The 16596-nt window shown below is 39.0% G+C and overlaps 1 protein-coding gene across 1 annotated transcript in view; it reads right to left on the minus strand.

Annotated features, from left to right (window-relative positions):
* Positions 1-12442: 12442 nt before the first annotated feature.
* The window catches only part of CXCL9 (C-X-C motif chemokine ligand 9), a 5769-nt gene continuing 1615 nt past the window's right edge, over positions 12443-16596 (minus strand). The window contains exons 2-4 of the mRNA XM_027854545.1: positions 16426-16552; positions 15422-15506; positions 12443-12688 (exon numbers count right to left, since the gene is read on the minus strand). Of these exons, the coding sequence (XP_027710346.1) occupies positions 12584-12688; positions 15422-15506; positions 16426-16552 (317 nt within the window). The 3' untranslated portion in view covers positions 12443-12583. The remainder of the gene's footprint in view (positions 12689-15421; positions 15507-16425; positions 16553-16596) is intronic.

The following is a 16596-nucleotide window of genomic DNA, read 5'->3' on the forward strand; positions in this document are numbered from 1 at the left end:
AAAAAGCACGTGCGGCGGCCTGTGGGCGGTGCCATCTTTCTTGTCGTCATCCGCAGACTACGGGAAGGACCGAGGGCCAAATTTCCTTGGGCGCTCATTAACTGCTGGAGCATGGCAGCTCTCGGGGGTGGGGGTGGGGGTGGGGCCGGGGGAAGCACTTCGCTGTTTACCCGGAGTAATTCCGAAAAAGCTAATGGAGCCGCCGAGATTCAAAATCAAAGAGAATTAATTAAGCATCTGTTATGGTCAGGGAATTGGGCTGGAGATGCAGCCCTTGACCTCCTCAGCTTGTTTAGCAGGGCAGCAGGGTCAAAAGTCGCAGGGACTAAGCGCTTGACAATTGAAAAAAATAAAATTTAATTTAAAAACGTTGGAAGGACTAAATGCTTGAAATTGAAAAAATATATATAATTTAATTTTTAAAAAGTCGCAGGGAATAACTGCTTGAAATTGCAAAAAAAAAGTTGCAGAAACTAAATGCTTGATAATTGCAAAAAATAAATAAAATTTGATTAAAAAAAACTTGGGATCAAGGAAAGAAAAAAGACATGGGACGAAGTTTTAAAGTTGAGATAACCGACATAGGCTAAAAGAAATGAAGAAATGCTTCTTTGACGAGGCGAGAAACTATGAGTTTGGAACGTCGTGTGTACTGTCAAACTAAGCCGATGTGTTGGTTAGTTTAGCCGAACTTCTTTTCCTAGTTCATTTTTTATTCTTTGTTACAAGGGATGGCTTTGCTGCATAGGCGCAGGGAGGGATATATGAAGGTTGTATCTAAAGTTAAGGTGATATAAAAACTAACTCCAACAAGAGATTCTTGAAGAAAACATTTTTAAGGCGTTGAGAAGTGGATGAGAGGGGAGAGGCAACTGATTAGAAAGCTTTTTCTAGGAGTTTGTGAATCAATATATACTTTGTTACTCAGTGACTTTAGTGAAAAGGTGGGAATAGATGAGGATGATGAGGAATAGACTGGAAAATCTGGAGCAGGAAAAAAATTGAGAGAGGTCAAAGACTGGCTCCTGCTTATGTATTATTTCTTCAAGAAAAAAAATTGGGTAAGTGTCATGAATAACATTTAAAAATTGAATTTTAACAAACAGGAAAGAACCTGTCATTGATAGGGGAATTATTTGTGAATCCGTGGTTTGTACATGGAAACCACACTGACTGGCTAGAGGAAAGCTCAAAGTGGAGTAAAAACTAAAAAAGAGTATGACATTTAATTGAACCAACTCCATTCTGACCGACCTATTTGTATAAGTTATTGAAGATTAAAAATGGAGTATAGACAGGAAAAAAAGACAGATAAAATCAACTCAGTGAGGAAAATAAGTAAAAAAAAAAAACTAGGGGGAAAATCATTGCCTCAGATATCTGTGAGGTAGGTTTTATGTCCAAGATATATGTGGAATTAACAAAAAGATATGACTTGGAACCAATACCCAATGGATGAATGATTGAAGGATATGAACAGACTTCTTTAAAGTAGCAATGACTATAAGAAATATTGCTCTAAATGACTCATAAGAAGAGAAATGCAAATCAAAACAACTCTCAGGTTTCATCACATACCCAGGAAATTGGTAAAGAGGACAAAGGATGGAAATAGTCCTGGAGAGAGTGCTCACATATGGACACTAATACATTGTTGGTGGAGTAGTGAATTGGTTCACCCTGGTGATATCATTGATACTCTGTGAGAAAGAAGGACCCACAACAACAAAAAAGAGCTATAAGAAGAACATCAAATCAGGAACCCATAGTTCATTCGAAACTTAAGAGAATTTAAGTTTTTACATACCCCTTGCTGTTTCTGTCTTTATCTAAACCAGGGGTGGAGAACCTGCGGCCTCAAGGCCACTTGTGGCCCTCTAGGTCCTTGGGTGCGGCCTTTTGACTGAGAACAAGTTTTCCGTGAAGTAAAGTAAAATTGGGTTTCCCTTTGAGGTAACACAAGATAGTTCATAAGTTACTCTCCTCCAAGATGACACTGCACTGAGGTTCTTTTCCTCATAATTACATAAATATTCCTGATTTAACCTCACTAATTAATAGATTTATATCTTTGTTCCCACAAATTTCTTCATCTTTGTCTAATTATTCTCATGTCATTCTGAGATATTTCAAGGGCATTATCTTATACATGAATATGGAACTGTGAACAGGTAGATGACAAGCATAAGAACTCATGTACTTAGTTATATAGGATATAGAGTTAACTACAAATTCAGAGTAAAACAGTGGGATCTTTCATAATTGCATCCTATTATATTAACTCATCCTATTATATTAAATATTATATTAACTTATATTAACATCCTATTATATTAATTATAATATTAACAATTAACTCGCAATTGCGTCCTATTATATTAACTCAGGGTATTGTAACAACAAGATTCATTATATTAAAAAATTACAGTTTTATCTACCCTGACACTATCCATTGTGCCACTTAGTTGCCCTGGCTTCCACATAGTCTATTACAAAAATGAGTAGGAGCTTCATTTTCCTCTTGACAAATCATTCAAAATCTACTCCAATTATCATTCATCCTCAAATCAGGGAATCTAATAAAATTTACAGCAAAATTTCTAAACTGCTTAACTTCAATTTGTAAAACTGCCAGGTCAAAGTTTCTAATTTCAAAATACACACTAATTCAAAAAATTATTTCTAAATTGATTTATACTTAAGTATCAGGTAATTTAAACTGAAAACTGCAGCCTATTTTTTTCCCCTTCATTTTGAAACTCACTTCAAAGTCACTTCTAATTGGTGAAATGACCTTCCTCTCTTAGCTGTAAAACAATAAATCTGTCACTCTACAGAGGAAGAGTGATTAAAAAAAATTAACATTCACGGTTATGTTCTTAATTTCCTTAAAACAAATCCTAAAGAATGTTAACTCAAAATGACTAGAAAATTTCAGTATTTATAAAAACATTCAAACCACAATTTGGAAACTCACAGTAAAGAAATTACACTTTGGTCTCTGATTAGTCTCTATGTACTTTATGATACCACAAATTGTCTGCTTTGTGACTTAGCCAGAGTCAAAAGATAGAGAGAGAGAGTGTTTCTCAAGGAAAAGTTTTCTTTGTACAACCCTTTGGGCCGATAAAGCCCCAGGACAAAGCTGGTTTGATTTGCAAATATAGCTGATATGAGGAGACAGACACAGAGAAGCATTTACTGGCAAAGTCTTCCTCCCTCACTAGAGATTTATGAGGATCCCTGCTAAATTGTTGAGCTGTTTTAAAACTCCATCCTTCCAAGCTCTCTGCTGAAGCATGTACTTGAAAGTTAAGCAGAAGCACATACTAACAATCACAGAGCTGATGGAATCCCAATTAAGCTTTAGAAGTGGGTTGCTATTCTCAGTTTGGTCCCTAGATGTCCCCAGATACCACACTATAGACATAACAAAATCACAAAGTAGCTGATACGTGCTTGTAATGCAGTGCCCAGGAAAAAAAAAATAGGCTATATTTTGGTTGCCCCCTTTTTACACAACTGGGAAGACAAGCTTCCCTACCCTTAATGGGATATATTCCTTCAAGAATATTTGGGAAATACAAGAAAACAAAGAACAGAGTTGGGTAGGTGGGGACGACAGTGCAATTAGTTACGGGATGGAGGGCATCATGGGGGGTAGGGACACCATGACTGGTTACATCAAGGATAGCAGGCTAGTAACCTCATAGGACTAATGGCCACTACCCTTTGTCATTAAGGATTGCTGGTTGATGTATGGGATCCATCTGCCTATTGCAGACCTTGTCAGTGCATCTGAATTAGCAGATTCTCTGATGTCTAGAAATGTTTATTAGGGAGATAACTGTTTTTCTTAATGCAAGGAAAATTCAGAGATGATGTATCTCTTAGAGCTAGGCTCAGGACTTAAAGATAACACCAGATGTCTTGGAATTTACCCAAGAGCTTATAGTATGGAATTTCCTTTTAATTATGGTGAGTTATGGTCAGGCTGACTTTTAAACTAACTCAAAGGGGAAAGCTAAATTCCTAAACTTAACTAAAGGACACCGAAAGGGAACTTAGACAGATACAGAATTAATTGCAATATGAAATCAATACAATATAGGATCAATTACAAAGTAGAATTATTTTGAATTTCTGAACCGTAAGAAGATCAAAGACGGAGGGGAAAAGGCCCGTGTACACGGATAGATTCCCAGCATCACTTTTTGTAGTAACAAAAAACTATGAACAAAAGAGATACTGTTGAAGAAGAACCAAAAAAGTTGTGGCACATGAATAAAATGGAATATTACTATACCTTAAAAATGACTATGAAGAAGTTAGGGAAATATGGGGAGACACATGATCTGAGCAGAACTAGGAAGGGTTAAGCATGTAGGTGGGAAATGAAACAAAACAAAACCTGAATGCTATTCAATTATAATAAAATTGTAAAAAAATACAGATAGCTAGAGCAGTGGAACCTTAGGTTGGGAAGCCGGTGTTACTACTCAGGGACTGGAAATCATATACAGAACTATGTTGTGAAAATTCCAACTCAGGTGATGTTAGATCACTCCAAACAAGCTGACTGCTCTACGTTTAACTGAAGGACTCAAATCATTTCCACTATGTACATTCAAATCAAAGTGCAAAACACATAGCAGCTGCATAGCACAAATCTATATTAGGCTCCCTTTGTGCTCAATTGTTGAATCTGTTTGTGGAATTGTGGAATGGTCTAAATGAGGGGGTTCTTGACCCTTTGTGGTTCATGGTCCCCTTTGCAGTCTGGTGAAGTTCATGGTCTCCTTCCTAGAATGTGTTTTCAAATGTGTAAGATAAAATACAACAGATTATAAAACATTAAAAAAAAGTTTATAGGACCCAGGTCAAAAATTCCTGGTCTAGGCTAGCTAAAGTAATCAAATATTACTATCAGCAACCTAGAAATCAAAGTAGAAAAACCTACTCATCCACATTACAACAAGTCTACTTGCAAAGTTCTATTTGTGTTGCTTTACTCTAGATAGCCAGAATGCTTCATATCTAGTAAAATAAATAAAATATTACTCCTGGAAATCTAGAAATTAATGGAGAAAATACTTATACAATAACATTGCAACAATTCGATGTAGAGAACTCCAATTCCCGGTGCATGTTCACAAATAGCTAGAACACTAGAAAGCTAATTAGAAAAACCAAATATGATTAGAAAACTAGAAGTCTAACTGGAAATCAAATATACAAGGATGTTTATCAATATTGCCTGTCAGATGTTTTCACAGACAGTTATGCTTCCTAATTAAGATGCTTTTTAGCCAAGTACTCCAAAACACAGGATCTTTCCTTTTACTTAACATTATGGGTCTTGAAATTTGAGAGGAAAGAGTCCAATATTTTACACAAACTCACAATACACCTTTTATTGGCAGGATAGGGCTGTGTCTAGGAGGAGTAAGGATTGGAGCGGTCCACTGATTCTCACTCTCTTTCTCATTTCTAAGGATTTATAGAAGTGGTTAGTTGACCCCTTTATCCTCAGGGTGGTGTGCTGGTATCCTAATAAACTCCATATTCCACACCCCCTTCCTTTCCGTGGATAGCCTCACAAACATCTCCCCGTGCCCCCATTTATTATAGAGGGTTAAGGGAGTGTTGGCCTGATGACCCCTTTGTTTATTTCCATTGACCTTTGCTCGAATGATAAAATAGTTATTTCACTGACCCTCTCTTTACTCACATATAGACACTTTCACTAATAATAAATATTTGAAGACCTTTACGTATTGAATTGATCAACTTTTGGAAAAAGGAAAGAAACGTCTTCCCTGTGCTTCAGTCTCTCTATGATCTAGCTCAATTAATAAATGTTTATTGAATCGAAAAAAGTGTTATTGAGAAACTACTATCTGTTAGCACCAGGCTAGATAATATGAGAGCGCAAAAGAACATAGGACATGATCCCTGACTTAAAGGAGCCAGGGAACTACACACACACACACACACACACACACACACACACACTGCTATTAAAGCATCATGCCAAAATGAGTGGTATAGGAAATTTGTGATATATGTATTTTTTATTTTATAGATTTCTTTGCGTCTGCAGTTCCCCAGAGCCAGTTTCAATTCAGAACTAAGCTTGCAGCAGGTGGGAAACATGCCACCAGGTGGTGCTCCTTCCTTGGTCGTGTCCTGTGCTCCTAGAAAAAGGCATTGGTGAATCTCAAATGGAGATATTTCTGCACACTTTTCAAAAACAACAGTAGAGGCAGCATGGATAGTGTCTAGAGTGCTGAAGTTGGAGTCAGAAAGACTGAGTTTGAATATTGCCTCAGACACTTGCTAACTGTGCCCTTGGGCAAGTCCCTCCACCTCTCCAGACCTCAGTTTCCTCCTCTGTAAAATGAAAAGATTGGACTCAAGGTCCCTTCTATCTCTAAATCTATGATCTTATCATCCCCATCAAAACAACTAAACTTAAATACCATTACTAAACAACCACAACAACATTTAAAAAAAACTTGCGGATCTGTGATCTCATCAGCGTTGGTCGTCCCTGCCCTGGTGGAATATACTAGTCTAAACCTATTTTCTGCCAAGCTGCTTTCCAGTTTTCCCAACAGTTCTTGTCACATAGTATCTTCAAACTGGGTGTGGTGGCTCATGACTAGAATCTCTCCTACTAAGGGAGACTGAAGTGTGTGGATCACTTGAGCTCAAGAGTTCTGGGCTTGTTTGTCCTTCATTTTCTAAGAGGACTGATGACATCACAGGTGATGCCTTGACTTGTGGGTGAACTGGATTTAAGGCAGAGTTGCACTAAGTCATCAGCCTCACTCTCTTTTCCGGAGTCATTGAAGTCCAGTGGCAAGATGAAAGTCAAGATGACTGGTGACGGCCTGGGATGGAGTAGATGATCTTGGCATCTTTGATATTTGACCAAGCTCTAAGCCTTCCACAGCACCTGCTTCAGCTGCCTTCATGGATGGCGAAACAAATTGTTCTCATCCACCCATTCTTCCAGGGCAAGTCTTCCCTTGCTTAGGGTAGACATCCCCCTAACTCAACCATAGGCTTGAGGCCCATCAGTTACGCTCAACCTGGTTTGGCCTGTCTGCTGAGACCATTTTACCGGGGTATGGCTGCTACACATGCTATAGCTTCTTAGAGTCACAGGTGAGAGTTGGGTGACAGGTGGACAGCAAAGGTGGATGAGCAGCCCTGAAAAGGGCTCAGCAGCCCTCACACCAGAGGTGCTAGTCCTCTCTGAACACCTCATATACCCTTACAGTAGGGGTTACAGTCGGATTAAAGGCAATCAGGTGTCTACACTAAGTCTGGCACAAATCTGATCAGCCTCTGGAGGGGAGGGACCCCACATTGTCTAAAGAGGGGCAAACAGATCCAGGCCAGAAAAACAGAAATTAAAGCTTCTGTACCAATCAGTATTGGAATTGGGTCCATTAGTGACCACTGTACTTCTAGCCTAGGTAAGATAGGGAGACCTGGTCTCAAAAAACAAAACAAAACAAACAAATACAAAGAAATAGTATCCCCAGTTTTTTCAAAACCTCTGGAATTCCCACCCCTCTCTTGGAATCACCTATCATGAATGTAAGTATCCATCATAGGTCATTAAATGTTGTTTTCTATTAAAATGAAAAGTTATAAAATGGAAAAGGGCTAGGAAGACATTGGAGAGGCCAAATAGTTGTTGAATTGAATTAGTCTCTAATGTGCCCTTCTTGGTAATGTTCTCTTTTTTCTTTCCTTCTGAAGACTGGAAAATAAAGCATATATCATCACGTAATAATGAGAGCAATGACAACATTGTCGTATTTTATATAAAGCTTTTTTTCCTCATTTCAAAGAGCCTTCACATAGTTGTTGCCTTAGTTTTGGAGAAACTTCTCTTCATGGAAGATATTGTGATGCTCACATCAAAGCCTAGAACAGGGGTGGGGAACCTTCAGCCTTCAGGCCACATGTGGCCTTCTAAATCCTGAAGTACAGCCTTTTGATTTTGGATTCAGTCAAAAGGCCATACTTAAGCATTTAAAAGGCCACATGTGGCCTGAAGGCCACAGGTTCCCCACCTCTGGTCTAGAATATTACAGAGCTTTCTAGAGGAGATCTACAACTATTCAAAGGAAATTGGCCTTACCACACAAACACGGGAAAAAAAATAAGTAAAAATGCCTGTTATCTACCCTACAATAGATAACTGATAGAGCTCATCCATCAATATATTAACCTTGGACAGATATTGTGACTTGACAATGAGTTGGCCGTATAATTACACCAGAGAAGGAAAACAAGTTAGATTGCCTATAGACAACTTGGGAGTTCCTTTAACGACCCCAAACAACAAAGATTCCTAATTTTAATGCTAATATTTTATATGTGGCATTGTGTCATATAGTTATTAGTCATGGAACACTTCCGCATCCAAGGAATTAAAATTGTGAATTGTTCAGAGAGCAATACAAAGGCATGTGGTAGGAATGAGGAATCTGCTACATGTGACAAGTAAGGAAGAACCTGGGTAAAGGACATTGTCAGGGACATCCTGATGACAAAGAATGCCTGAGAGAGTGTATCAGAATCTGAGTGTGTAGGACATGATCTCAAATAGATAGCACTGTTTCTTCCCACCCTGCAAGAGACTGAGAGAGCAAGGGACATGTGGATATGTGTATGGAGACCAAGAGTTGGGGCGAGGTCTCTCGGTGGCAATTCCAGGGAAGCAAGGAGCAGAGAAGATGAACTTTGGAAGATGGAATGGAGAGCGTGTCCAGCCTTTGCTGGGGTCAAACATGACTCAGCTTCACAATGTGGGCTGGCGTCTTTGTTCGCTGAAGTAGATCTGTCCTGACCAGAAAATAGGCAAGTCCAATCAGTGGTGAACTTTTCCCTGACTGACAATTCATAGAAATGGTGAATTATATTTCCCTTCCTTTCTGTTAGATAGGACAGATGTCTAAACCAATATTTTTTTTCTGTCCTTCATTGCTTACTTGTTATTTTAATTAATACCTTAAAGCTGGCTTACTCTGTTTACAAAGTTATGATTTTTTCATTGTGACTTTTCATTTGTGTATTTCATTACTTGGGAATCAGGGTGACAAGAGGGATAGTGACTGATACTGGTATGTAGAGTAGGTCAGAGGGCCAGACCCTCTATCTAAAATGCTAAGCTTTTGTCTGATATGGGGGCTCTGAGGAAATGAGAGAGAATATCAATAATTTTGATTTATTAATTTTTGTAAAGTCCCAAAGCAGGTAAAACTCATTCTGGATTTTTTTTCCTGCCTTTAGGCTAAAGTAAATTAGTCACCTTTGCCATCTGAGAGGTGGCTGGATGGTTGGGTCATTTCTTATTTTGCTTGCTTGTTTCCCCTTCCCCCGAGACATGTGCAAAGAAAGCTCTCTGCAGGGTTGGAGTTGAGGGAGGTGATTAGGATGTTGTAACTGCCACAGTAGGAGAAGAAAAGGAGTGAATGTCTGGACTCACTGGTCATATTCACATTCCAAGAGTAAGGGCAAAAAGGGGGAGGGGATACCTTTTCCTTTTTTTTTTTTCATTCACTCTTTCATACAACTCAAAGGTTATACTCACAATGTCAAGAAAAAGTGAGGAAGGCCCCCTAAATATTGGGTGGGCTCCTTTCCTGGAGAACTTTTGGGTAAATGTGGTCAGAGGTCAAACCAGATGGATGAAAGGGCATGGATGAGTTGTAACCTGCATTATTGGAAGAAACATCCACATCTTTGAAGTCACAAATCTATTTGAATACTGCATTACCAGAGCACTGAACATGGAGTTAGAAAGACCTGAATTCAAATCCTGCCTCAGACACTTCTGATCTCCGTGATCCTAGGTAAGTCCTTTAACTTCTTCCAGAGTCAGTTTTCTCATCTGTAACTTGATGATGTTAGCACATACCTCACAGGATTATTATGACATGATACATATAAAGTACTTGTAAGCTTTTAAGTGCTAGATGAATATAAAGTATTACCATCTCTGTGTTAGCAGCTTTAAATGCAGCAGGATACATCAAAAGATATTTAAAACATTTATAGAAGGATGGCATGTATAGTGAGTGTATTACAGAAATCAAGAAACTTGTGATTCTGCTAATGATTTGTTTCCTAACGTATTTATTTTCTCAATACAGCAAATATATTTCAAAATACAGACTATGTCATATAAGTGGTTGTTTTCCTACCTAAAAATTCCAAAAGATTATACGCATTTTTCCCTGCTTAATAACTATTTGTCTATAGCACATATTTGTATACTATGTGAATATAGTTGATAATATTGTTTTCCTTGCAGTATCTCATTTGCTTCTCACAACAATCTTGTGCGGTTGGTGCTATTACCACACCATTCTACAAATGAAGAAACAAATTCAGAGAAGCTGTGATATGTAGGCATATAAGTACTTTGCAATAATATATTGTAAGATTGTAGGTATCTTCTTTTATCTAGCAGATCCAGGAGTTTAAAAATTATTGGACCACCTTAATCTATGATGTTATCATATTGTCTCTGTCCTTTAAGGAGCTTACAATGTATTTGAGGAGGAAAATGATGAAGACAAGTGAGTGTCAAACCCTGTGGCATTAACTTTTAAGAACAGTGAGGTTCTAGAGAAGAGAGGAAGCTAGGGAAGGCTTCATGGAGGATGTTAAGACTTGAGCTGAGATCTAGAAGACTGGATAGATACTGGATGGGGAAGGAGGCAGATCATTTGGGGTATAAGAGGCATAAAGTGGATTGAGGCACCAGGCAGGAATGAGTGTGTTTATTAGAGGAAGAGACACTGGATGAATTGGAAGACTGGGAGATGAGTTGGAACAGAATTTATAATACTGGAGAATAATAGTAGATTATGTTAAGAGGCTGGATAGATGGTATAGGGTCAGATTATAGATGGCATGGAAAGCCAGAGGCTGGTGGATTTCTGGTGGTTCTACTAACTCTCATTTATATTAAGACCTGAAGGTTTTGCAAAGTGATTTAATTATAGTGACCCTGAAGGAGTTATTGCTTGTTTAACCACTTGGGGGAGCTTGTGAGCAAGTTTAGGCACAGGTAATGTCACAACTTGTAGAATATCGCTTTATCAACCCAGCCTTTCAGGTAATCTACTATTTACGCACCATGCCATCACTCCACTTCAACCATCCCTACCCCCCTTTCAGAGGTGAGCTTCTTTAGATTGCAAATTTACTCCTCGACGGCTCGTTCTTTTTTCTATTAATTGTATCCCCAGCACTTAGTACAGTGCCTGGCACAATAAATAGTAGGTGCTTAATAAACATTGATTAGATTGGATTGGATTTCGAAATGCTAGCCCTTTCTTTCTTGTTTGTCTATCTATCTATCTATGCAAAATAAGTAAATTTTTTTAAAATAGCTTAAGGTTTTCTTGGCCAGTAGGTTTTCTCAAAATATTAAAGGTTTAGATGTGAGAATGAACATTGAGAAAAATAACTATATCCTTAAATCCCCAGGTGGCTTTTCCAAACAACTATAGTGGGGTAAAGAAATTGAAGGGGTTAACAGGCTCTCAGGAAATCCATTTTCCCCTCGACTGGAAAAGAAAGGGCAGAGAAAAATAGAGGGTTTCACCAATTCTCCTCCAAGCTCACTCTGAGACAGCAATGTCTAAGCCTGCCACATCTCCTTCGTGTTATTCTCAGCAAACCATTTGGGAGCCCCCTCTGCCCTGATGTCACGTCCTTCAGTCCAGTGTAGCATCTCTTATGCCATTTGGTAGTCTCCCCATCCTCCTGCTTCCCCCCCCCCCACAAGCCTCTTAGTCCTCAAGAGCAGGGTCAAGGTGAATGTCATGGCAGGTGTCTGAGTCTCTAAATCCTTCGAAGTCAAAAGGATGGTTACATACAACCCTAGTAATTTTTTGTGAGACATACAGATTGTTTTAATTTGTCTGCCAAAGAATAAAGCAACTTAATAGAACACAGCTCCAGAACTTAGAGAGGAAAAAGAAAAGAAATGGGCCTGAATTAAGCCCCAGTGATTCTGTTTTAAGGCTCTAACACGAAATAAAATGTCGAGGGAAGGGAAGGAGGAGACAGCCAAGGAATGAGTCAACTAAATTGCACTTCACTTTGGCTATCTGTGATGTGGGATGTATGGCAGGCAAATGCAGGGATGCGTCCTCCAGCAGCTTCTTAGATGACACGTGTACATGGGACAATCTTTATGGGTGTCAGGGTATGTGTGTGCATGTGTACACAAATGCAGATATTTTGTTTTCTTTCTGTATTGTGTTTTGATTCTCTTCACTGTGATCTTTCTTCAAGATAATTTTCCCACAAGGACGGCTTCCTGTCTTTTTCCTCATTACACATTGTAGACTCTAGACTGAGAAGTGATTGGATTTTTTAAAAAACAATATCCAAGAATCACTAATATTTCATCATCATGCTTAATATTTCTAGTCACAATAATAGTTGACTTTTCTGATACATTTTTAACACTCAGAATTTTTCTTAACATTTTGTGTTTAAAATGTTTGAACCTGAAAGGCTTTTTTGGTGAAGCGGCCTCTTATGCGGTCTTCCCTGGGGGAGGGTGTTGAGCTTTTTTAATCTTTTTAGCTTTCTTGGTTTGTTGTTTTTTATTCCCTGTTCTTAGTTTCTTCTTTTTATTTTCCTGAAAATAAAGAGGAAAGGAAATAAAAATGAGTTCTTGTTCTTTTAACTTTTTTTTTTTAACCATACTGAACTGAATTTGGACTCTTGAGTATGCTCTTTCTTCACCTTAAAATTATGGTTTAAAGATCTGTATCAATAATTCTTATCAACTAATTTGGAAATGCGTTAGTGGGAGTCCACATGCCATTAACAAAAGCTTCATTTTTATACCTTACTACACAACCCAATCTGAGTAGTAAATTTGCTCCCACATTGACTTGAGTTGGGTTCTTTGCCTTTCTGGAGTTCATTTTCAACATCTATAAGATGGGGCAGTATTGACAGGCAATGGTTAGTATAGGCAGAGAGTTTGACTACTTGGAAGAGTGTCCTTTCATCCATGAGCAGTTTGATTGCTGAAAGGAGCAGAAAATGAGCTATTGTGTAAAGGATAGGGATTAAACCAAATTCTAGTATTACATAAAGCCCTGCCCCTTTCCTATGTGAACAGTCTGGAGACTGAAACGGGGCAGAAAGAGAATTTTTGCATTTGAAAAACTGATAAAAATCCGTGTGTGAAGAAAAAGTTTTTCTGTTTAAATGGAAGAGCAGATAGCTGGAAGAACCAAACAGAAATCCTAGAGGATCTACAGAAGACAGAGAAATGACTAAGGCTTCCCGGCCTTGTGGTCCTGGAGCTCATTTATATCCTACTTTAATTTTTTTTTTTTTAGTTTAAGATGTTAAAATTCACAAAGTGGCAAATCAAAGAACTGTTTGAAGACTAGGGGTTGATTAGAGAACGACTCTTGGATTTACAACTAACAGAAAGGTAGATTTTGTGAGTTTTAGCTCATGAGGGAAAGACAGGTCATTTAGCAGTGAAGGGCTCTGGTTTGAGCCACTGAGTATGTTTAAGAAGCCAACGGGAGAAGGGCAGAAAAACCAACTAGAAGGAGCTGAGTTGAGGACAGCACAGGAGACAATTAGGGAGGCAGCAGGAGAGTGAGCTGTTAGTGAAGCTAGGTGTTGCAGACTGATTAGAGGTGAAGCCTCTCAGAGGCACTGATTGCTCTCTACCTCCATCTCTGGTTGGATAGGGAGAAACAGAAGGGAAAGGTACATCTGCTTTGCTGTTAGAAGAGACTGAACGAACAGCTGATTGAACAAAGCAGCAACCTGCTGAGAGTAGAAATGGCTGGGCAAGGCTGAGCCGAGGAGCTTTGCAGCTCTCTGCCTCAAGCAAAGTCCTTATCTGTATCATCGTATAATACTACCTCAGAATTCTTTTTAGGGTGATTATGAGTTAAAAGAGCTTTTCTCTGCTTCATTAGTTTGACAGTGGATGAGAAACAGACTTGCCCAGCAGGAGAACAGTGAGGCCCTAAGGGGCAGCAGCTAGCAAAGAAGCAGTTTTATGCAGTACAGATTGTTCCTGAAGGGATCAAAACCACCAAGGCCTGTAGTCCGGAGCTGAGAGTTACATCTGCTAGGTTTCTGTAATTATGTGCCCACTTACCACCATGGATACCATTGGTAAGAGCATAAAATGCAGGCTTAGGGGTTAATTGTAATGAATTGATTATTCCTGTATCTCCTTGTATTACCCAACTGCAATATACTAATTATTATTGACTTCACCTTATCATTAAGTAAATGTTTTATGTTTAAGAGATAATGGTGTCATCACTGTGATCAATTTTGTATAGCTCGGTATCATACCGGTGTGGGCTCGGGAGTTACAGTGGCAAGTAGGAGACATGTATTCTTCCCACAAAAGGGTTATTCCTAGGATCCTGAGAGAGTTTGAGTTGTAGTTGCATGGTGGTGGTCCTTCTGAGAGAACTCAGACTTGCCAGGGTGAAGGCAGGTTAGGGTAAGCGGGCTAACCCAAAGAAAGAGTGAGTGGCATGATAGGAGGCTGCCCCACACACTCACATCCTTCATTGACATCACCAGTTGAGATCCTAAGTTATCATTTCATTGGTCCAGTGAATCTCTCTACCAGTGTCGATCATGAAGAGTTGCCCTGAGTTCTTGAAAGATTAAATGACTTGCCGGGGGTCACCTGGACAGTAGGTGTCAGAAATGGGACTTGATCCCAAGTCTTCCTGATTCTGAGGTCTGTTCTGTAACTGTTACATTGTACTTCCTCTCAGTAACTTTAAATGATACAAATATAAAATATTATCGCTCCTTTTACTGACTTCCTTCTATGGGTATTTTGAAAATATTTACTAATTGTCATCTTTGAACCAAAGTTCACTTCATGTACCCTATGTGCCAGCCAAAATATATTGTTTGGAGAATATGTTGTTTCCCAGTCTTTTCCTCCTGCCTTCTCCTCCCACCTCCTTTGGGCATGCCTGATAATCTTTCCCTTCCTTCAAGACATAGCTCAGGCGTTACTTTCTTTATGTAGTCCGTGATCCTCCCAATTTTGTGATCTTTCTTTTGTTGAATCTCTTATAGATTCACAGAAGTTGATCTCTGGTGTCCCTTCCACCTCCAAATCATAGAATACTATGAAATGCTATGCTTGAGGTACAGAGGACTAGCTCTTCTTGGTGCCAAAGTAAAACCTGTTTCCATTGTACTATCCCTCCGGGCCTTTTAGTCTCTAGAATTATGGGTTTGAGTTGATGATGGTAAGCTAAGTATATTTTTGTCCCAACCTCTATATAAGTGACCCTTGCAAGTATTAATTTTTTAAGAGAAAGAGAGATGAAAGTTAATTTCCCTTGCTACTCACCATTTTCTTCCACATTTTTACCAAAATCTTCATATGTGGGGAATCTGGGTCCAGACATTTTTTCTCCCCATTCTTCATTGTTGCACTGCCAAGAGAAATATCAAAAATATCTACCTGTTCATGGCCCTAAGGGCTCACCATCACCACATACTTTGAGTTCTTGTTTAGGAAGTATTTCTATTCCTACTAGAGTATCTGAGATTCTTAAAAGCCATGATGCTACATTGCCAGAGATGTTAAATGACTTGTTCAATGGTGCCTAAATGGAAACTGAAGAGTCAGTATTCAAACCTAGCTCCTCTTTCCCTAAATCCACTGTTCTTTCCACTGTTCTATGGCATATTTTTTCCTCTCTATGTGCAGAATAATAATAGTGAGTATTTACACAAACTTTATAAATAGTGTTTCATTTTCTCCTCACAACAACCCACTATTTGATAGATGGGGAAAACAGAGGTTAAGTGACTTGCCCACACAACCAAATAAGTATCTAAGGCTGGATTTGAACTCAGGTCTTCCTGATCTCCAGGGCCAGTGCCTCATCTACTATATCACCTAGCTGCTTCTTCCCTTCACCAGGGCCTAAACTCCTTGAACACAGGGGCGGCTTTGTTTTTGTCTTTGCATCTCTAGCACCTAACCCAATGTCTGACATGTAATAGGTACTTCATAAATGCTTGTTGGATTGATTGAATTGCTCTTATGGGGCAAGTTCACTTGCACTCAGTAGAGCATTTCTTAAGCACTTACTATGTTCCAGGCACTGTGCTAAGTTCTGGAATTACAAAGAAAGGCAAAAGATGATCCCTGACCTCAGGGAGCTCACAGTCTAATGGGACAGACAACGGGCAAACACTTGTGTACAAACAAGCTACATGCATATATACTAGCAATAATCAACAGAGAGAAGGTGTAAGAATTAAAGAGGATTTGGAGCCTTAATATTTCACACCAAATAAAGTTATAGATCCTTCCACCTGCATTTCAGATGGTGTTTCACTCACATGATCTCAGTATGTGAACAGGAAGGACCTGGATAAAACTCCTCAAGCTTCTGTATGGCTTTTTTCTGGATCTTGGTTTCACCGACATTGATGCAGGAACAGCGTCCTGTTTTGGAGACCAGGAATGCTGAGAGAGAGAGAGAGAGAGAGAGAGAGAGAGAGAGAGAGAGA

The sequence above is a fragment of the Vombatus ursinus genome, unplaced genomic scaffold, assembly GCF_900497805.2.
Source record: "Vombatus ursinus unplaced genomic scaffold, bare-nosed wombat genome assembly UNPS02010461.1, whole genome shotgun sequence".
Classification (NCBI taxonomy): Eukaryota; Metazoa; Chordata; class Mammalia; order Diprotodontia; family Vombatidae; genus Vombatus; species Vombatus ursinus.